A 23,099-nucleotide genomic window follows, 5' to 3' on the forward strand; every position below is an offset into this window, starting at 1 on the left:
ATTTTTTTAACAACCAGGTTTGGTATATTGGAAAAATGCCCCTTAGAAATTCATTTGTATTTATATACCATTTAGAAAACTTTTGGCTTGGCTTTTTTCAGTAACTAAAAGAAAACATTTTGAGAAGTCTTGCTTACTCAAATCCATTCTGTTTCTTACCCCTTTTTGTGATACAAAATCTTTCGTGATACTAATCTTTGGACAGTATGGACACACATAGACATGTCGGAAAATTGCCATGATGAGCGTTTTAAAGATTGCAAGACTGTGATCTTTGCTGTAAATATTCATCAGTTCTTAACAAAGGCAAGAATCACAGGATGTTTTACATAGTGGCAGATATGAGTTTTTTGTTGTTGTTGTTATTGTTAAAAATAGGTTTTTAAGATACGGGAGTCACACGGGGAAATTTTTTTTACAGCTAAATTATTTTGTGGATGTAGAACATTAACTTTTCTCCTTCGTGTTTCTATTTGTCACGTATCTAAAATTGCTTAACGTGCGCTAAGGCGAAAATTTGGATCTTCGAACGTAGCTGATGTTTTGATCTGTTTTTCCAATGCCAGAATGTTTTTAAGTGGTTTGTGAAAGAGGAAGGCATTTGGTGGAGAGGGGAGGAAAAAACCCAACCAGTTACCTATCTGTATTAGATAGACCCATGTGTGTACACAAGGTATACACTGCACACAGCTCTCTGTAAAAGTGCCTTTTCAAACAAAGGAAGGTAATTTGTTCATCTAATTTTGTTTTCTTTTGAAATTCAATCCAACCCGGAAGTGGTGTAGGTAAATAATAATAATATTCTTCCTTTTCTCTTCCTGTAGGGTGCTGGAGATCTAGAAGACCCATGGTAGCCTTATAAACCTTCTAAAATGCTTTTGATTCTGAAAATTGGGGGAAAAAAACTTTTAATCACAATTTGCTTCAATACAAGGGAAACATATTCTTGTGGATTCCCACCGTTTTGTGATATGAGCAGAAAATCATTAGCATTTCCCACCATTTGTTCATATTTGTGTTTTCTGATAATTGCCACTTGTAGCATTGCCTGTACTGCAGTATTTTTCGCCAACCTCAGGCATACTGGTTACACCTGTATTGAACTTTGGGCCCTAGGAACCAACGGAGTGATTTCACCACAAATAACAAACTGTGCCCAAGGTGCATGGGAATATAGTTAGCTGTACTCTGAAGATACATTATGTTTTCGTTTTTGTTTTTGTTTTAGACAAGACACACAACATATAAGCATGTAAGAGTAAAGAATTGTATGGGATGCTCCTTTCTCAGTTCACCACGTTGGAAGCCTTTTGCAGCTCTGTGGCTTGAGATTTCCTTTGAGCAATTTACTATAGGATATATATTTATTATTAATTGTTATTTAATTTTTTTTTTTCTAATTTTACCTGTATTACCAAACTGGGTTCTCCGATAACGTCCAAATTGTAATGTTGCCTGCTTCAAGATAAAGTGTATTTGGCAATAATATTATAAGCCCTCACAAATTTTATGCATGTATCTACTACATCCTTCAACTCTCACTAGAAAATCTTTTGAAACCAAATGGGTTAATTTATGGCTATTTATAATTTGCTTTGACATCTCACTGCTGCAAATTTTTTTAAATGATGAGATTTTGCCTTTATAATGTAAATTGTGATTTTTGTTTTACATGTGGGTTTCTATAGTTTTACTTTTTCAGCTTTTAAGATACAAGTTTTGTGTGTAATTTGGTATAATTTTTAATTGTTTACGTTATTTTAAAAGCTCAGAATATCACATTGAAATGACTATAAATACATTTAAAATTATCTATTTTAGATCTAAGGAAATATTACAGAGATATTTTCATGGGTTCAGTAACCTTTCATTTTATAACATTGGGCACGGTACAGAGTGGCTATCACATAAGGTACTTGAAGATTATTTTAATTCTATTTTTACAATAACCTTGAATTCTTGAATTCTTTTGAGTTTTGCATGTAGTAAATCCAATTAATGCTGAACATGAAGAGTAAAATATTTATCTAAAAGAAGCTATTGGGGTAGGAGAAGCAATGAATGTATCCATTTGTACATGGTTTACATGTTGTGGATGCTTTGTAAACATTATCCCTATATGTTTAAATTGTGTTTCAGCAGGATGTAATTGCCCTTGTGTGTAGTTAAAATGAGTCGTCATCTGGTCCTGTGTGAAATGGAATTCATGATATTTTCTGTAACATTTTCCTGAAGCTGTTTCTGGAGAGCCACACCATTTGAATACAGACAGCTTTCCTGACCATTTGATTTATTGTGCACCTGATTTTTGGTCTAAAGGAATTATTGCCACAATATATTTTATTTATTCCTTAGATTTTAGCCTTGTAAGTTAAAGTGCTTTACATGATGATGTTAAAAGCTATCTGTCCCTTTACCGGGTTTGGGGGGTTGTAAAAAGATAGGGAATGAAGAATGCAAAATGGTTTATTGTTCATACTGCCCACTCTGATCCAACCCTGTACTGATAGTACCTTTCCAGTAAGATATTGTGATGTTTCATACAATGCAGTGAACATAACCAACTTGTTACCTAAATAAAGAATTGATAAAAACAGTGTGACATATTACTATTTGGTATGATTTTTAAAAGCAAAAGTCCAGTTTTGAATGTTCTTTTTTAACATTTTACATAGTTGGAATATTTATTGTGAAATTTTCATGCAAAGCCATGTGGGCGATTTATAATCCCAAAGAGGAATTATCCAAACTGTATAGGACAATACTGACTAATTCCTTCTTCACTCCAAAACCATTTTTTATGCCACTTTTTCAAGTGGTCTAGTGGCCCTTGACATACAAATAATGTGTGAATGAGAAAAAAACCTGAATTCAGTCTCCACTAATCTGAATTTTCTAGTCCAGCTGTTTTCAAATATTTTAGTCTTAGATCCCGTTTATATTCTTTTTTTTTTTCATTTATATTTTTGAAGTTCAAAGATCCCAAAGAACTTCTGCTTTTGTGGGTTTTATTTATTGTATTAGAAATTAAAGCCAAGACATTTATATTGTGTACTATTTTTATTCATCAAAAAATGAAATCAATTGACTGTTAACATAAATAACATTGTTTCATGACAAATAATTGTTTTCCAAATTTAGAAAATTACGTGTGGCAAGTAGCACTTGTTTTCGTTTTTGTAAACTCTAATGTTGGGCTGGATTCTCAGGTCTGATTGTGCGTTTTGTTGCAATGTGGCACTTTGAAATATATGAAGAAATCTGGCATCACAAAAATACGTATGTGGAAAGGGTATTTTAATAGCTTCAGGTAATTTTGAATATTTTGTTTGATATACTGTCAGAACTTCAGAGCCGGTAGTTTCTTGAAGGTTGGATGCAGTGTGAAATCCGCAACTTGATCAGCTTCGTACTCTGTTACATTAAAATCCATTTGCTCTATCTTGTTGGAGTTTGAATGGATCTCCTACTTTGGCATGATTTTGTAACATCATACACTGATCTTTTGGAAAATACCGTTTCATCGAATTGTGCTTTCTTTAGAATATTGACACATTATTATGCAGTGTTTAAGATTTTCTTGTGACTATAACTGATCTCCTCAGAAAAAAGTCTTGTTAAGTATTGGGAAGCTGTCAGGCTCACGGTGATGGATACAGATTTTTCAAAATTCTCATTGTCATTTGAAAGGTGAAATTTTGTCACCGGCAACAAATATTGTCAGTTGTTTTCCTTAAGCGACAGGCTTATTACTTCATTTGTTTCGGAGAAAATGTCTGCTGAATAACCATAGTCTGTCAGTCATTCTTTCAAGGCAAAATGGTGCTTCATGAAAGCGGCTAGTTCAGCACACAGCTTAAGTGACAGCCGTCACACTCAAGCATGCTACAGGAGCCGGTACCTCCCTTTCCATCACCTAAGATACTCAAAAGATGTGTACTCGAGGATAAAGGTGTAATAAAAAAAAAAGTTTTCCTGCTTAATCAAGGACACCATTAAGTGAAACAGGTCTCCCCCCGCCCCCGCCCTTTCTCTGCGTGTGGCACGAAGAGAACAGTAGCAGCTGATTAGTTTGTTGTCTGTCTGGATACACACCGAGGGGTCTTCACTATTACCCACTATTTCTTTTGCACAGTCCATGCAAGTGTCAACATGTTGAAAAAATAGTAAGTATTAGTATTGTTAAGGACGTAGTTCTGATTTCATAGACCTCCTTGAAAGCTCCATTTTAGTCTTTTACAAAGTCTCGGGTGACTACAGATTTGTGTTAAATCGTTTTACCACACCTGAGATGTCACGTCACGTTGGCCGGATAAAGATAGGACTTTTTTTTTTTTTTAATGACCATTAAATGGGGGGGGGGGGGGGGCTTTATGAAGTTTTTTTGTTAAGGTTTTTCACTTAGCTGAACATTCAAGCAGAGTTGAGTGAAGTTGCCATGGAAGTGTTAAAAAAAAAAAAAAAGCAAGCACTCGTAATTTGTCTCCTGTTTCTTGCCCAATTATGAGGCTTGGTAATTATAATATTGACTTAAGAGACTTACTGCTTGAGCTTTTGGTTTTAAATGTGTTTAGTTAAAAGTAACTGCAACTCTGAATTCTCCTTAAGTCCTTGGGTCGGTTTTATTTTGGGGATGTGTGGGATTCAGTTGGGTTTTGATGTCTTCACAGTGCTTGTCAGGCTCTCTCCCAACCACATAAGTAGATCCTTGGTCTTCATAAGAAACTGTAGCAAAATTTAAAACTCAGATGAAGTTTCCATATTAATGAGTCAGTCTTCCTATGTGAAAATGATGGTGCTTGCCATGTCCCCTGAGGTGTTCCTTCCCCTCTCCCCCCCCCCCCCCCCCCAAGCTAGGCTTCAGAATGGCTTTTAATGACCAGGGAAATGGTCATCAGTTGGGGAGACAGGTTACTATAATATTAGCCCAACATTTGAGCTGGAAATTAGAGCCTCACCAATTCATATTCTAAACTAAGCTACCTGAAATACTTGATGAAGGAAGACTGTATAGATAAGTATTCTGACGTTATGAACAAAGTTAGTTTTTAGACAACAAATTGGTCATCAGAAAACTGTGTGTTTTCTGGATGCGTGAAAGTATGCGGTCAGACCAGTGCGTCCGCGTATGTTACTGGAGTTAAACTTCAGTTATTGAAATTAACTGGAACTTGGCCATTGAATTTCTTTTACCTGCCAAATCATAGATTGCATTTTTCAATGATTTCAAATTCACATTTCCTCTTCCAAATTGCCTTTATTTGTATTTTGGAACTAATCGGATTTAACTAATAATAAGGGAAAGCATTTGATGAAGATTTTAGAGCACATTTTGTTTTGGGTGGCTAAATAGTAGTAAGTAAAAACTAGCATATTGTGGTTTGTGTCACATGTTAATACAATGCTCAAAGTGCAGAAAATCCATTGTATTTGTAATACAAAAGCTAAAAGTCATTACAACTAGAATTTAAGGTACTTCAAAGCAATTTGAAGAGTTACTTGCTTTTGCAAATAAACTCTTATGGGCATTATAACAATTTGTTTTGCATTGTATTTTTGTGTTCAGTTGCTTTAAGGTTTTGTTTTTTGCTTTTTTGTTTTCCTATTCAACTTTGGGAATTTTCTGTAAGCCCTAATGAGAACGCTAAGCAAGTGTTTATTTTTGTGCATTGTGTGTTACGTTGTGGTCTAGAAGTAAACCAGCTAGCTACTGATACAGAATAAGTTGCTTTTCGGGCTGCGACTACATCCCTGCTGTTCTCACTTGCTGTTTTTCTTGACTGTGGTCTCTTCTCCCCGGCCCCTTATTTTGTTTTAGTTTCATTCTACCTGTCAGATACTTCTGTTAACTAGATACATCATTTCCTGCTTAAATGGTAGCCATGCTCCTCTAATTCAGGAGTGAAGGGTACATGATCTTGGTATTAGGAGGTTAGTAATTCTTTTATCTCTCATATCCACAACTCTAGCAGCACAAAAAAGAACTGTAACTTTCAAGTATGGGTGGAATCGGGCGCCTGGGTGGCTCAGTGGGTTAAGTGTCTGACTTTGGTTCAGGTCTTGATCTCGCAGCTCGTAGGTTCAAACCCCACGTTGGGCTCTGTGCTGACAGCTCAGAGCCTGGAGCCTGCTTCGGTTTCTGTGTCTCCCTCTCTCTCTGCCCCTCCCCCACTCACACTCTGTCTTTCTCTCAAAAATAAATGAACGTCAAATATGGGTGGAATCAAAGTTTTGGGATTTTCCCCCCTTGACTAATAACACTAGTCTATAATGGCAATAGTAATTTCTTTAGTAATTAAATTTGTACAACAAATTCATTTTTCTTCTCATAACATCTACCTCTAATGAAAATACTTGGGCATGTATTTGAGTGAAGAGGACCAGTACAATCTAAGGGCAGAGAGGAGACAGAATCCGAAGCAGGCTCCAGGCTCTGAGCTGTCAGCAGAGAGCATGATGCGGGGCTCGAGCTGGTGAACCACGGCGAGATCATGACCTGAGCCGAAGTCAGACACAACCAACTGAGCCACCCAGGTGCCCCAGTAGTTAACATTTTAAAATGATCTATACTCAACAATAAACTAACAGTCTTAAGAATTTTCATGTAGTTCAAATTCCCTAAAATGTTAGAATGACAAGGGTGCCATTTTTCAACCTCCAGAGCAGTTCTGCTTTTTTCTGTGGTACTTGTTGGGATTCCATAGAAGATTTGATTTGAGTAAAGGTTCTTTGACTTTGAAAAGCTTAAAGGTCACCAGGGTCAGAGTGTATGTATATATGACTTGGCAAATGAAAGTAGACCTACGCTCTTTTACAAGGAAGGAAACTCAGAAGTGTGTGGGCTGAACTGTGAATGAGAATTACAGGTTTTGATTTGTGATCTACCCAAGTATTCAGATTTACATATTTAGGAGGTGGGGAAGGGGAATGGAGTTGTGCCAAAGGCCAAATATCACCCACCACGAGGGGTCAACCACCTCATTACTCCTTCCCTCCCACATCCACCCACCATGTTGGGTGAGTTTTGATTTGGGCCAGGGGTTGGGGAGTGGTATTTACGGGGAGGAAAGTGTGTTATTCCCAACCTCAGGTTTGAATTTATTTGCTCACATTATTACCTCTACATCCCCTCTTCTATAAAACAAGCTAATGGTTGAGAAATACATTGGTATTCTTTTGTGTGACTACCCCACAGTGTAGTCCCCATTTCATCATCAAGGGATATTTAGACTATTTGTAACTCTCCACTAAAAAAACTGATGCAGTGGGCGTCCTGGCATGTGTCCCTTTGAGCACATGTACTAGTGTTTTTCTAGTATTTGCCTAGAGATAAAATCACTAGGTTATTAAGTAGTCATGTCTTCAAGTTAATAATGCAAATGCATTCTACTAAAGGTGTATACTAGTCTCCATTTCCACTAGAAATGTACAAAAATTCCTTTTTCTCTGTCCATCTCCATTCTCAGTTAATGCTGGTATTGCCAGACTTTAAATTTACCAGTTAGGTGAACATGAAATAGTATGCCTTCATTTGCATATCTGGTTACATGTGAGGCGAACATCTGTATGTGTGGCCGTTTGAGTTTCATCTGAAATGATTGCTCATGTCCTTTGCTCATTTTTCTTTTTGGTTTGCCATTTTCTCATTTGTAGTTTTTTTTATATAGTCTGGATATTAACCTTTGCTTATAAGTGCTACAAAACCTAGTATCTCTCTCTCAGTATGTATGTGTATGTGTATATGCATATATATATATACACACACACAGACATATGTGTGTATATATGTGTATACATATATGTGTGTATATACACGCATATACATATATGTGTGTATACATATATGTGTGTATATACAGACATATACATATATGTGCACACGCACTTTGTGTATGGGGTCTTATTATTTATCAGTCTTTTATGGTTTGTACTATTGTCTTTCTTGTTCAAGAAATCATTACAATCTCAAGTTCACATATTCTCTTTGCTTCCAGTAGTTGTAAAGTCTTCATCCTATCTCCCAAGCACATATATTTAGGATTTTAATCCATCTTGAGTTTACTATTTTATATAGCATGAAGTCAGGAATCTAATTTTCGGCAGGCCACTAGCTAATTGCGTCAACACCAGGCTAGCCCTGTCTCGTACCAGTTTCCTACATACATGATGCACTTCTTATTTCTAAATTCTGTTCTGTTGTCTTTTTGCGCAACCCTGTCAGATATCACAACGTTTTCATTACTGTGGCCTCATAAATGCTGATACCTGGCAGGTACGCATTGCCACCTTCTTACATAAACGTAGTTCCCTTTAATAAAAATACAACTAAATAATCCACACTCTACTTCTTAGCAGCCTGCTTCCATTTTGGCATCTAGTATTGAAGAATTTTCACCCTGCTTATGAGAGTTCCTTTGTGTGTTCCTGTTGCACATTTACATGTTAAACTAGCCCAGAGGTCATTCTGACCCCTTTCCTTCCCCTGTAAGGCTGGACCAGTAAAAGAGCCCTGCCGTGCTGTGTTGAAGCCTGAGGCAAATGGAAAATTCAGTGACCGCGATTGTCTTTATTTAAAATTTGATGTTTTGTTCATCATGTTTTTCGCATTAGTTTGGTTCTTTTAAATGTCACGAGTATATTTCTCTCAGTTCCTGAATTTTTTGGCCCCAATTTAAGTGCGTCACTTGATTCACCTTCGGCTCGGCCGATAAGTATGTGAACTTGTGGGCCGTTGAAGTGACTGTCTCTAGACCATTTTCCTGATTTAAGGCAGATGTTGCCAAGGAAGAATAACTCAACCTCCTCACAAGTACCCTTTGGCATAAACCAGTTTCTCCTGGGGTTTTTAGTGAAATGCTGGGAAGGCTGGACGGAGAATCCTCTGCTCCTGCAGCAGCTAGTTGCTCTTGGCTTATCTCCCTTAGGCAGTGAACCCTCTTTTAATACTCTAAAAATGTGATGCTGAGAGAAATGGCAGGTTTTAAAAGGACGTCATTTAAGTAACAGCATTAATCTCCAAAATTTATTCCAAAATGCACTGTCTTAATACCTTTGAGACCGAGAAGCATCTTAGGTCAGTGGCATCTTACAGTAGCCATCTGCTAGGCATCTGTCCTGGCACAGTTGCCCTGACTTGGTAATAGCAATTCATATTTCAGACCCACGGTGGGGCTTTGCATATGGTTGGGACTACACGTGTTAACTCCAATGCTGTTTAAAATGTCTTAAAGATGATTACCTATGATTTAACATAGAAGCAAAGTTATCGTGTAAGCAAAACAAATGACAATGTAAGGTTTGTAAAAAGTCTGTCTTAAAAACCTATTATGGGACACCTGTCTGGCTCAGTCGGTGGAGCGTGCAACTGTTGATCTCAGGGTCATGAGTTCAAGCCCCACGTTGGGCGTAGAGCTTACTGGGGAATAAAACCCTATGACAATAAGTATAAAGTAATCCTAAGTGTTATTAAAGCACCATTTTGTTTAATTTTTTTCTTAATTATGCATTAGAAGAGTGGCACAGAAAATGACAAAATCTTGGAATTTGATATATAATCTATAGGTAAATAATATGTATAAAACATGCATGGGGATGATACACATTAATTTAGGACAGTGTTTATTTGGAAGCATTGGAAAGTGTGAGATCTTTATTTCCACCCCCAGCCCCCCCAAAGACCTATCAAAATGTTAACGTTTGTTAAATCTGGGCAGTTAGATAAGGATATCATAATTCTTTTCTGCAATTTTCTGTATATTTGAATTTTTTATAAAATTTTGAAATAAAAAATAAAATACAGAAACTAAGTGAATTTAGTCGTCCTGGATTGCCTTTTGGGGAGAGGGCACCAATTTATAATCCCAACAGGATACAAAAATGCCTGTGTCTTTTGCTTTCTCTCAACTGTTGCGCGTTGCCAAACTGGTGGGTAAGATAACTGTAATTTGTGATATTTTCTTGACTTAATTCTCAATTATATTTGATTACTACTGAGATTGAACATTTTTTCCTCATTTTGGCTGATTTTTATATCTTTTAATAAAGCCTTTTTCATTTGCATATTTTCTGCTGATTTATTGATTTGTGAGATCTCTATATATTTAGGAAATCAACCATTCTCTTAAATATGCCACAAATTATTTTATTATCATTTGTCTTTTTAAATAAGGATATTGGAGGGATGGAACTAAGAACAAAACACATCTACCAATACGGAAAAGACCTAATTCCTCAAAAACTACTAAGTCAATACCATGGGGTTTTTTTTCCCCAAAAATCTTACATCATGATACCTTATTTCTGTGCTTTTTGTTACACAGTAAATTTTCGTTTCTATCCCGGTTCTTCCTACAGGCAGAATGAAGTCTTTCTGCAATGGTTGGATGGAGAGGCACTAGAGAGCTAAGATGCTCTGATCTGAATAGTATTGGATAGCTATCTTTGGTCAAAAATATATTAAAGATTATCCTTTTATCCGCCATATGCCATTTGAAGTAAAATATAATGGGGTTTATTTTTTGTTGTACTTTTAAAAAAAATTGAATAAAATGTACAGACAGTAAACTGCAAAGATCTTAGGTGTTTCATTTGATGAGTTTTGAGAAGCATCCCTTGGTTATTTATATTCAAAAGTTTTAGAATTTGGGGCGCCTGTCTGGCTCAGTCAGAAGAGCACGCAACTCTTGGTCTCGGGGTCTTGAGTTCGAGCCCCACGTTGGATTAGAGATTACTTAAATAAATAAAGTTCAAAAGTTTTAGAATGTTATCATTTTCTTTAACAGTTTGAACCTTCAGTTGTATACATAGACAATCTTTTCACATTCTGAGTAAGTAAATATTTACATATATTTTCTTTTATGATTTTGCTCTTTTTATTATAAATACATAATGCTAGTTGAACGAACTTTGGGGTAATACTACATGTGGTATTTTCCATTTTCCCCTCACACCAGCTAATACATAAGCCAGTCTTTTCTCATTTATTTGAAAATGCCCTTATACTATATATTCTTGTATAAGCTTGTATTTTTATGGGCATCCCATTTCAGTGTTTTGTATTATGTATCAATATGTCATCTTAAGTGCCATAGTTTATTATACATTTTATCATCTGGTAGGGAAGGTGCTTCTTTATTACCCTGCTTTAACAAAAATTGAATGTGTGTTTCTCCATTTGAGCTTTTGAATAATTTCGCCAAGTTTTCTCTACCAAATAAAAATCCCATGAATATTGAGTTGTCATATGCTTAGATTAATGGGTGGGGGAGGGTCATTGATATCTTTAGCAGAGAAGAGCTCCATTCCGGGAAAATGCTACATCTTTCTATGTATATGAGTGTTTTTATGCCTCCCCCCACTCCCCACTGAAGTCTTACAGTTTTATTCATATTTTTTACCCATTTCTTAAGTAAGTTCCGTGTAATTTTATGTTTCTTACTGCTGTTATGAATGAGACATTCCTCCTTCATATATTTTTAATTCGTACCTTCTTTGTAGACAATGTACTTAACCATTTAACAACAAAATCATTTCAGTTTCTATCATTTCCACCAGATGGCAGTCTCGGGCATGTCCATCTGTAAACCCAACAAGGCTCTGGTGACAAGAAAGGCAGTGGCTGGCAGACCTTCCAAGCCCCTAAAAGTACAAGGACATGAAGGTTTTTTTTTTTTTTTTTTAGCCCGAAAGAAAAATGAACTCAACATTGTGTAATTGCATTATTTCTACTTCTATTAACCTGTAATCTTACAGCCCATTAATGGAGGCAAAGAAAACCTGTCATTGCACCCTTCTAAATCTCTGTCCATGTGATAAACACCTGTGGCTTTGGGGCAGGATTTTGGTTTTATTCCAAGAATTCTCATGGCTAGAGGCAGTCTTGAATCTGTCATTATTGTTTCCCTTCACCTAAAAGTGCCATTTAAATGAGAAGTTCCTGGGTCTCTTAATGTTCATGTAAGAACATCTTTGATTCTGGTATTTGTGATGCCCCAGACCTCTTCTGAAATGAGGTTCAGTGTTTATAGTTAATATAAAGGGAAGTAAGTTTTTAACTGGCTTGTTTTACATGAATACAAAACTTAACCCCCTTAGATTAGATACTTTATAAACTAATTAGATGATGTCAAAGATGTGTTTAAAAATATACGAGGTAGTGGATATCTTGGTCACACAAGAAACCAGCTCAGGTATTTTCTTGTAAATACTTTTTCCAGTGGCCAAAAATTTTTACTTTTGGAAAACACATCACCTAAGTAAGCTCCCCTCTGGTGCCTTTTATTACAGTTCCATTTAACTTACTTTTAGATAATCAGAGAGTAGTAAATGACTGTAACTGCACAGTAACTATGTACATTCCCTTTCTGAGAGATTGTATTTCCACCCTGAGATGAAAGGTGCAAGAAAGTTTGGTAAGAAAAAAGGAACCCCAGTTTGATCCTTGAGCACAAAGGCTGCCACGTTTAATTCTTGCTTTTCCAAAGAACTGGTCTAAATATTCTAGAAAGTAATATGGCAAAAATTTGGAAAGACAATAGATAATTTCTTTTAGGGAAAGCCATGGAAAAGTTCCTTTCATGTTTTGATCTCTGGGTAATCTCATGATGTAGTATGTAGAGTAGCAGATTTCTTTAGTGCATTGCATGGGTTTATTCAAGTTTTGCATAATCTCTGAGAAGAGTGGTGAAAGCGGTTTATGGCAATCTCAGCTATGTAGTAGTTATTTCTAGAGCACGTTTGTAGTGTACTAAGATATATCTTTAAGACAAAATTGGAATTGATTAGAATTAGGTTCATACCATACCACACATTTCCAGGTAGCTGGAGGTAACCTCAATTATATAAATAAAACCATAAGTTAAATGTACCTGGAAGATTGGCTGTGTAAAAGGAATTCCTTTCTAATGACCCATGTTTGTATTGTATGTATGTTTTTTTTAGGGCTTTTTGCTTTTTCAGGGTGGACCATGCATGAAAATAGCAGGTAAGACAGAGTAGCCCCTATTACAGTATAAATGTGTACTATCCTATACTAGTGAAGTTTCTTTCACCAAGAAAAAATTTATACAATGCTGATATATAAGAGGGGGGAAGTGGACAGAATAAATTACATTTTCTAGACTGATTTCCCATCAAAAAGCAACACACACATTTCACTTGTATCTCAGTAAAACAAGGGGGGGAGACACACACACACACACACACACACACACACACACACACACATTTGTCCATTTGGGATAAAAAGTGGCCAAGAAAGCAAATTCTGAATGATTTGTAGTTTTATAGTCTCAAAAGTTATAGTAGTTCTGAAGGATTGTCATTTGTGTGTTCTTGAAAAACAGAGTAACAGATTTTGTACCTGGTCAGATCTTTAAGTGTACATTTATAGGATCTCAAAGTTGGAAAAACCACTTAGCAGTGTCTGGCCTGACCCTCCAGGACCAGAATCTATTTTGTCTTGGGCTCTAGTGGGCTCACTGGTCCTTTGTTTCTCCCCTTCATTTGTCTTATTAGCTCTTGAGACCAAACATTTAACAGCAGCTACTGTGACTCCTAGCATCTACTCTGTTCTGTCGCCGGGTCACTCATCAGATGGCACGGCTTCAATTGTCTTTATCGTCTAAGACCCTTTCCTGCAACTACTCTGGTTTTCTACGTCTTTCTGAAAGCACCCAACCCAGAGCTGAACATTCATAAGTAGCAGAGCTCTCCTGCCCTTTGTGCTAGTTAATACTCTTCATCCGTGTAGCACCCAGGGGCTGGACTAGCTTTGCTGACACCCACACAGTCCTGTGTGAGTCTTCAGAAGTTAACGATTTTTACTGCTGTTAAGCGTTTTTTCCCCTATCCCGCACTTGTACGGTTGGTGTTTTGTTTAATCTGTGTTCATTCTTAGTAAGTTTTCTTGTGTTAGATTCATGAACCTTTTGAGAATTTTTTGGGTTCATGTAGGATCTCTTAGCTATCTTGTCCTTTCCGATCACTCCTAAGTTTCATATGTAAACCTTGTATATTGAATGAAACAAGTCTCTCACAGGCCTTAGAAACTTCTTTTCGGTAGGATCTAAGTTAAACAATGTATTAACCAACCTGTTAGGTAAGGATGTCACGATTTACTGATCAGCCCATATCTCTCCCAGGTTATAAAGGATATTGTGGGATCTTACGTTCCTTGTGGACGTCCTGCATTTCCCAAAACGTTAGTCAAGTAACTGCCCCCCACCAGTTCGTGAGGTCACACCTGTAGATTCATAGTGGATGATGTTCTTTTTCCTGAAGAATTAGAAAACACTAGAAGGATCTAGTCTGGGACCTTTCCTGGGACCGATATCAAGTTGCCATCATTTTTCACCTTTCCCCCCCAGATTGGAATGACCTTTACCCTTTCTGGTATTGTGGCTGCTACCCTACTCCACACTTCTCTGTAACTTAAACAATGGGCCACCCAGAAATATTCTTAGGTTTTCAGTATCGTTTTCTTGTTTTCCATCAGCATAAAATAGGAAATAAAGTTCTTGTCGGCCCTATCTTTTGTGTATAACTCTGCTAATTCAAGTTTTTACTTTGACTCCTTTCCTGTACATACATGCAAATTTCTGGTGGTGTTTTTGCTTATGGTGTTTTTTAAACATCATTTATGCATTTTTTGAAATTCTGAACGTGTTAATATTTCTGTGAACACCGGTGGTTTCTTGTTTTTGTTTATTTCGTTGTTACCGCACTCTTTTTAGGTACATGTCCATTTTCATCCTGTATGTATGTCTTAAAAAAATATTTTAAGGGGCGCCTGGGTGGCTCAGTCGGTTAAGCGTCCGACTTCAGCTCAGGTCACGATCTCACGGTCCGTGAGTTCGAGCCCCGCGTCGGGCTCTGGGCTGATGATGGCCCAGAGCCTGGAGCCTGCTTCCGATTCTGTGTCTCCCTCTCTCTCTGACCCTCCCCCGTTCATGCTCTGCCTCTCTCTGTCTCAAAAATAAATAAACGTAAAAAAAAAAAAATATTTTAAAAAATAACTCTGATGCTAAAATGGTGTATCAACAGCCCTGGCTGGAGTCTCGCATTTGCTCTGGGAAGGGAGATCAGTACAGCTTCTCTCTTTACATTCTTCCATACCTGTATAATATCCTCTTTCCCTTAAAACTAAAAATGGGGAAAGGTGGCTCTGGAGACCGATGCCAGAGGCATTGAGCTGAATGCAGGAAGGGCCTCTCTGTGACCACACTCTGTAGCAGGGGGCCTTTTCTGTCTTGTTTTCTTGACTTCCTCAGTTACCAGGGCTGCAAAAATAGCAAGGGAGAAAGAAATGATGGAAAGGACGAGAATGGCCCACATAAAGACAGCTTTGTAAATATAGAGAGATAGTATTTTGTGCACGTTAATGTATTTATGCTGTACTTCAATAAAACTTTATTTAAAAAATAAAAAGGAACCATGGCTGATGCAATAAACATCACATATATTTATATTCATATGAAATGTTTGTCTGTTAACGGAACACATGAAAGTAGTTGAATAGATGTGGTCGATATGCTTTGGATAGTATGAACTAAAATACAGATTATGTTTTATGAAAAAATTCACTTTCAGGGTAGTGGGGAGACAGGGGAGCCTTAAAAAGATAAGCAGCATTTTAGTTAGGGTAAGGTAAGCTGCTGTAGCAAACAGAACCAAACCCATAATGGTCCAAATCCTAGAAGCTTATTTCTTACACTTATAGACCAGGATGGGTGTTCAGGTAAGTGTGTTTCTCCCAGGTGGTGATTCAAGTCCGAGACCTTTTCCATCTCATGGCTACATCGTCATCCAGGGCCTGGTTGTCAACCGTACCAATCAGCGGAAGGGGAAAGTGAACAAGGAAAAGATTCCCCTACCTTCTTAGAAGTCCCACTAAATTTAAGGAATTGAAATCCTAGAAGACGTATTTTCTGACCACAGTGGAATCAACCTACAAAAGAACGACACACTTCTAAATAAACCATGTACCAAAAATAAGTTACAGGAAAAACTAGAAAATATGTCAAACAATGAAAATGAAAATCACAACATACCAAAAATTTGGGGCTGCAGCTAATGCAATACGCAGGGGGAAATTTATAGGTTTAAACCCTTCTATTAGAAAGAATATAAGGTTGGGGCGCCTGGGTGGCGCAGTCGGTTAAGCGTCCGACTTCAGCCAGGTCACGATCTCGCGGTCCGTGAGTTCGAGCCCCGCATCAGGCTCTGGGCTGATGGCTCAGAGCCTGGAGCCTGTTTCCGATTCTGTGTCTCCCTCTCTCTCTGCCCCTCCCCCGTTCATGCTCTGTCTCTCTCTGTCCCAAAAATAAATAAACGTTGAAAAAAAATTTTTTTAAAAATAAAAATAAAAAAAAGAAAGAATATAAGGTCTCTAACTTTAAATTTCCAACTTAAGAACTAGAAGCGCAAGAAAGGAAGGAAACAAGGATAAGAACAGAAATCAATGAAATACGGCACAAAAAATAGAAAAATCACAAGTTGGCTCTTGAAAATATCAATAAAATTGATAAAACTTCTAACCAGACTGGTCAGAAGGAAATAAAAAGAAGAAATTGTCAGTATGAGAAATGGAAAGGAGAACATCTCACCACAGATCCTACAGACATGTAGGAATATTATGAAAATGGAATATTATGAAAAAGGAATATTATGAAAATGTTGATGCCCATGAAGTTGACAGAGGAAGCATTTGAAAACCAATGTAACTCAATACTGGGAGGGAGTAAAAAAAAAATAACAACAGCAACAACCACCATATCTGATTATATTTAGAAAAAGCATTGACAAAATCCAGCACCTATTTGTGATAGGAATTCTCAGCAAAGTACAGATAAAAGGGAACTTGCTCAACCTGACAAAGGGTAACTATGTGACACCTAACCGTAATCTCTTTGATGGTAAAAGACTGATACTTTCCCTGGAAAACCCCAAACAAGGCAAGAATGTCTCTTCTCACCTTTTGTACTCCTAGCCGCTGGAATGTTGACCAGTGCAACAAGACCAAGAAGGAAATTAAAAACACACAAAATGGAAAGAAAGACCCATAAAACTGTCTATTTGAAGATGATACAATTGTGTAAGTAGAAAATGATAAGGGATCTATAAATAATACAACTAATAAGCTTAGCAAAGTCACAGGATACAAGGTCAATGTACCAGAACATTTCTATTTTCATGTACAGGGAACAAACAATTGGAAATGGAAACAAAAAAAAAATATTTACAGTAATATCAAAAAATGAGGGGCACCTGGCTGGCTGAGTGGGTGAAGCATGTGACTCTTGATCTCGGGGTTGCAGGTTCAAACCCTGCATTGGGTGTAGAGCTTACTTAAACACAAACCAAAAAACTGCTCTTCAAGAAAACTGTTAAGAAAATGAAAAAACAAGCCTTAGGCAAAATGTAACTGATAAAGGACTCATGTGTATAATGGACAGATTTTTTAGATGGGTAAAATATTGAAAAATTGAACAAGCATTGCACCAAGGAAGATATAACAAATGGCGATGCAACAAATTCCTTAGTCATTAAAGAAATGAACATTGTAACACCAGTGTTACTCAGTAGAGGTAAGTTACAAAGACTGGTGTTGCCGATTTTCAGTGACAATGTGGAGCAAATGGAAGGCTCCTACATTGCCTATGGGAGGTAAAAAGATCCCACCACTTTAGAAAACAGTTTGGCACATTATTGTAATTACTATAGCTTTATAGTAATTCTTGCAATCAGAATATTATATAATAAATTATATATATATATATATATATATAATAAATTATATAATAAATATTATATAACTTTAGGACCCAGCAATTCCATCCCTCAGCATTTACCCAAGAGAAGTGAAAACATGTTCACATGAAAATCTGCACAGGAATGTTTATAAAGAAGTTCATTTATAATAGCCCAAAATTAAATACACCCCCAAGTTTCATCAGCTGGTGTAAAGGATAAACCACATATATACGATGAATGCTATTCAAAGTTTGTTCCAAAAGGGAACAAACTACCAATTCATGCAACAACATGGGTGAATCTTAAAGGCATTATGTTGAATGAAAGAAAACCCAAAGACTATATATGGTATGATTCCATTTTTCTAAAATTCAAGGCAGAATTATAGTGCCAACAGATCAGTTGCTGCCAGGGGCTGGGGATTGACTGCAGAGGGGTGTGGGGAGCTTTCCAGAGCGATGGGCCAGCTCTATCTTATTGTGGCAGTGGTTACGTAACTAACCCTGTGTCGAATCTCATCAAATTCTACATCTACAAGTGGTAAGTCTGTGTTCTGTACATGAATCTGATTAAAGGAAAAATGTGTTAATGTAGATTTGGGTTTGTGGGCATTCACGGTAAGATTTTTTCAAATCTGGGGCACCTGGGTGGCTCAGTCAGTTAAGCGTCCAACTTCAGCTCAGATCATGATCTCACAGTTTGTGAGTTTGAGCTGATAGCTGTGCTGAGAGCTTGGTGCCTGGAGCCTGCTTGGGATTCTGTGTCTCCCTCTCTCTCTGCCCCTCCCCTGCTCGTGCTCTGTCTCTATCTCAAAAATAAGTAAATATTTAAAAATTAAAAAAATGTTTTTTTTCCAAATCTGTTTTATGTTTCATAATTTTCATTTTAACGTATTTCAAAAGAAGTGAACTTGAGATGAAATTCGCTAGAGAAGAATACTCCAAATTTTATGGCCTGAGTTATTTTTCACAGGGGTCCCTCTATGTGACCTGCTTAGGGTAAGTAGCACCAGGGATTTACCATCTAGGTATTGATTTAGTAGTTATATGTGTATATGAATGTATTCATCTGGTTAATTCCTTAATGGTTTTCTTAAGCAGCATCTGGGATGATGATAGGGTTGGAGTGTGGAGGAAGCTTTGCTAAGTAATCCATTTATATGGGCTGAATTATGTGATATTGATAAATATAAATTGATGAAGTCCACTTTATTATATAATCCCATCTGCCTCCCCCAACAATCAGGAAGACGTATCAATAGAGCATAACTTTAAAATGTTGTAGGGGCGTCTGGCTGGCTCAGTCGGCGGAGCATGTCGCTCTTGACTTCTGGGTTGTGAGTTCGAGCCCCACATTGGACATAGAGTTTACATTAAAAAATAAATATAAAAAAATATATAAAAATAAAAATAAAAAAAATAAATATAAAATAAAATGTTGTAAAAGTAATTGAAATTGTATTGAAATCCAGCTTTGGAAGATGCCCATGGTTGATTTTCCTCTTTTCGAGAGTCATGGTTTTGAAACCTTTGAGAGCACTCCCTTTGGCATGGCATCCTCACTAATGCAACATTGCCCAAAACAAACCCCCGTTCTTTTACTACTTATAAAAAGTAGAGTGCCTCCATTGTGATTATGACTCTCATTTTGACATCTCCTCATGCTTAGGAATGTGGAGGTCTACCTTTTAAGCAAAGACTATTGCCTTGCTGGTACAAAGGCATATAGGCTTAGGATGGCATCCTTTGAAGCTTTTGGAGTGATAACTTTTTTTTTAGGGATCCCTTAGCATATTTAGTTATTTGTCTTTATTCTACATATCAAGGGTTGACAAACTTTGTAAAGGGCCAGAGTGTTTTAGGCCTTGAGGACCATGTGGTCTCTGCCTCTCAGCTCTTCTGTCGTGGCAGGCAGCCACAGATAACACACAAATGAACAAAAGCAGCTGTGTTTTAATAAAAGTTTATTTACAAAACATGTATTGGGCTGGATTTGACCTGGGACAAAGTTTGCTGGCCCTGGCTGTAGATTATAAATCCCCCCTAAAACAAATCTGCTACTTGTTATGACAAAGTGTTTGTAGTCAAATAACCCAGGTACTTCTATGAAGAAAACTAATGCTGAACGTTAACAGTGGGGTTAAGGAAATGCTACCAGAAAATATGGTAGTTTGGCATATTGCATAATTAAAGCTGGAGGAATTTGAGAAATGGCATGTTCAGGAAGAACTTTCTGACCTTCCTCTGAAGCAGGTCATAAAACCCTCTTCTGACGGGCCGCCTGGCTGGTTCAGTCAGTAGAGCACGCAACTCTTGATCTTAGGGTTGTGAGTTCAAGCCCCATGTTGGGAGTAGACATTACTTAAAAAATAAAGTAAAACTCTCTTGTGAGAGATGCTCCCCCAATACTCAGAGGAAAGGAACATCCTTATCTTGCCAGGCAAAGACACAGAGAAGAATCTGAATAAATTTTAGCTTTGCTAGATTTTCTGCCGCTTACTATATGCTTCCCTTAAATGCTTTGTCCTATCATGCCTTTCCACGACCTTCCACTCTTCATCAGACCGAGCATAAAAACATTGAGATTATCTTTCCTCCCTTACAGTAATGAAGGGTTCATCAGGGAGGCTTCAGATCAGGATATGCATATTCTTGGACGCTATGGTTAACTGGTATACAAAAGTCTCTAGAAAATATGAACATATTTGTTCAAGTTGGTTTACAAAATATTTCAAGTATTTGATTACAACTTTGCTTGGTAAAGTGTACTTTAGTAGGTGTTACTTTTACTTTGTTTACCCTCCTATAAGATTGTATTTTTTTATATTTTTCAAGTCATGACAGATGACCATTATTCTTGTTAAAACACTCCCAACAAACCAAATTCACTCCTGTTGAAGGTTTCATTCTTGGTTGTGAGCAGTACACGAGGACATGACCAACATCTGTGACTGATCCTTATACAATTTGTGGTGCTCCCTGTAATCAGATCATTTCTCCTGATTTAAAGCAGAGTAACTAGATAAGGACTTCCAGATGATTCATGATGTTCAAGTAAAGCTGCCATCATTCAATAGAATTTAGAAGAGCTAAGAGTTCTTGCCCTTAGGGTCTTATTCAAATTAAACAAATATATTTTAGTAAGTGGAAATAGACAAAAGAAAAACAAAGAAGAGATGATGGTAGATATTATTATACTCTATTGCTTCTAGGCTCTTCCTATGCAGTGTTTGCTATCAAAAAGAACTAATTTGGGGGTGCCTGGCTGGCTCAGTTGATGGAGCATGTGACTCTTGATCTCAAGGTCATGAGTTTAAGCCCCATGTTGGGTGTAGAGCTTACTTTAAAAAAAGTAGGGACACCTGGGTAGCTCACTCGGTTGGTTAGGTGTCCAAGTTCTGCTCGGGTCATGATCTCAGGGTTCATGAGTTCAAGTCCCACGTCGGGCTCTGTGCACAGCTCTCTGCTGTCAGCATGGATCCCCCTTCAAGTCCTCTGGTCCCCTCTCTCTCTGCCGCTCCCCTCTCTCTCTCTCTCTCTCTCTCTCTCTCTCTCTCTCTCTCAAAAATAAAACATAAAAAAAATCCTAATATTTATTTCTTATTTAGTGAGAGAAATTTCTAGCTGCCTCTTGGGATAACTGAGAATAGAGTAATTACCCCCAAGCAGATCATTCTTGTTTTGTGAAGAATAATTTGAGATGTTCCCTTTAGTTCTATAAATGTAGTGAGTAGACTGCATTGTTTTGATACTTAATGCTTAATAGTAATTGTTACAATGTTAACAGTAAGTTTTATCAAGGACATTGGACTCACTATGTGCTCTTTGTTGGGGAGGAAGCTAACCAATCTTTACAAGAGGAGCCTCTTAACCCTGGTAGGTAGTTTGTATATGCTATTTAATTTAATTTTTAAATATTGTACTTAATTTTTATTTAAATTTAACTAAATGAATTTAAAATGTTACATGTATTTTGTTTAATCCTCATACACCCCTGTGGAATAAGTATAACAGATAAAAAAGCTGGGATCCATCCAAAGAGGTTGAACCATTGACCCAAGACTACGGAACTTATAAGTTGCTGATCTGAGATTCAAACCCACATCTCTTTGGTCCAAGACTTTGGCATCTCACCAGGCTGAATGGAGGTGAATTATCATAAGATTGTAACCCCCCCCCCCCCCGCCCCAGCAAGAACAGTGGAGAGCACTGGCTATGCCACTAAAACAGGTGGCAATGAGCAAGTCACATGGTTGTTGGGCATCTTAGTTTCCTCTCCTGCAAACAGAAGGGATTACGTAATCAATGGTTCTGTCAAACTAGAACTTGAGTCAAAGTTTGCACTTGTCTCTCACAAAATTAGAAAAACAAGAATGGTATAGTTTTCCCTTAAAAGCTACAATTTAGCCTACTTAAAGAATTATCCTTTGATCTAAGATTTATGTTCTTCCTACATGTTTTGGCATCACAATGTCCTTCATACAATAAGATATTGGGAGTAAACTGTCTTAAAAAAATTTTCTTAACGTTTATTTATTTTTGAGAGACTGGGAGAGACAGAGTCTCTCTACAGAGTCTCTGCGGTGGAGGGGCAGAGAGAGAAGGAGACACAGACTCCCAAGCAGGCTTCAGGCTCTGAGCTGTCAGCACAGAGCCCAATGTGGGGCTCGAACCCATGAACTATGAGATCATGACCTAAGCCAAAGTCGGACGTTTAACTAACTGAGCCACCCAGGCACCCCAGGAGTAGACTATTTTTTAATCTCCTTATTGAACAAAGTGAAGTGTTGGTACTGTTTTTTTTTTTTTTTTTGGTTTCCCCCCATTTTTTGGATTTTTTTTTTTTTTTTTTGCCTAGAAAGTCCCAAAGTTTGGGGATCATTGTTCTAATTATACACAGACTGTCAAGTCAAATATTCATTGTTAGGGCTACAGAGTATTTTTTTCCTTGAAGTAGTTTTTTGAGTTTGAAAAACTGATCTTTACATAAAGGCTGTTACAGAAAGAAAGCTAAAACTTCAGGGACATCTGGGTGGCTCAGTTAGTCACGTGTCTATCTCTTTTTTTTAATTATTTTTTTAATGTTTATTTATTCTTGAGAGACACAGAGACACAGTGTGAGCAGGGGTGGGACAGAGAGAGAGGGAGACACAGAATCCCAAGCAGGCTCCAGAGCCTGACATGGGGCCCGAACCCATGAACCATGATATCATGACCTGAGCTGAAGTCCGACGCTCAACTGACTGAGCCACCCAGGAGTCCCAAGTGTCAGTCTCTTCATTTTGGCTCAGGTCTGATCTTAAGGTTCGTGGGTTCAAGTTGATGGCTTGGAGCCCACTTGGGATTCTC

The 23,099-nt window shown here is 37.4% G+C and overlaps 2 protein-coding genes across 3 annotated transcripts in view; both read left to right on the plus strand.

Annotated features, from left to right (window-relative positions):
* Window positions 1–14,857, plus strand: part of PPM1B (protein phosphatase, Mg2+/Mn2+ dependent 1B) — a 96,627-nt gene extending 81,770 nt beyond the window's left edge. The window contains exons 6-7 of one of the 2 annotated variants that reach the window (XM_047851652.1): window positions 10,782–10,826; window positions 11,554–14,857. In XM_047851652.1, the coding sequence (XP_047707608.1) occupies window positions 10,782–10,826 (45 nt within the window). In that variant the 3' untranslated portion in view covers window positions 11,554–14,857. Of the gene's footprint in view, window positions 1–824; window positions 2,603–10,781; window positions 10,827–11,553 lie in introns of those variants that run through there. The other variant, XM_047851653.1, reaches the window with a different exon arrangement.
* Window positions 14,858–21,712: 6,855 nt separating this feature from the next.
* Window positions 21,713–23,099, plus strand: part of SLC3A1 (solute carrier family 3 member 1) — a 53,275-nt gene continuing 51,888 nt past the window's right edge. The window contains exon 1 of the mRNA XM_047851299.1: window positions 21,713–21,898. The gene's annotated coding sequence lies outside the window, so the exon portion shown is untranslated. The remainder of the gene's footprint in view (window positions 21,899–23,099) is intronic.

The sequence above is a fragment of the Prionailurus viverrinus genome, chromosome A3, assembly GCF_022837055.1.
Source record: "Prionailurus viverrinus isolate Anna chromosome A3, UM_Priviv_1.0, whole genome shotgun sequence".
NCBI classification, from domain to species: Eukaryota; Metazoa; Chordata; class Mammalia; order Carnivora; family Felidae; genus Prionailurus; species Prionailurus viverrinus.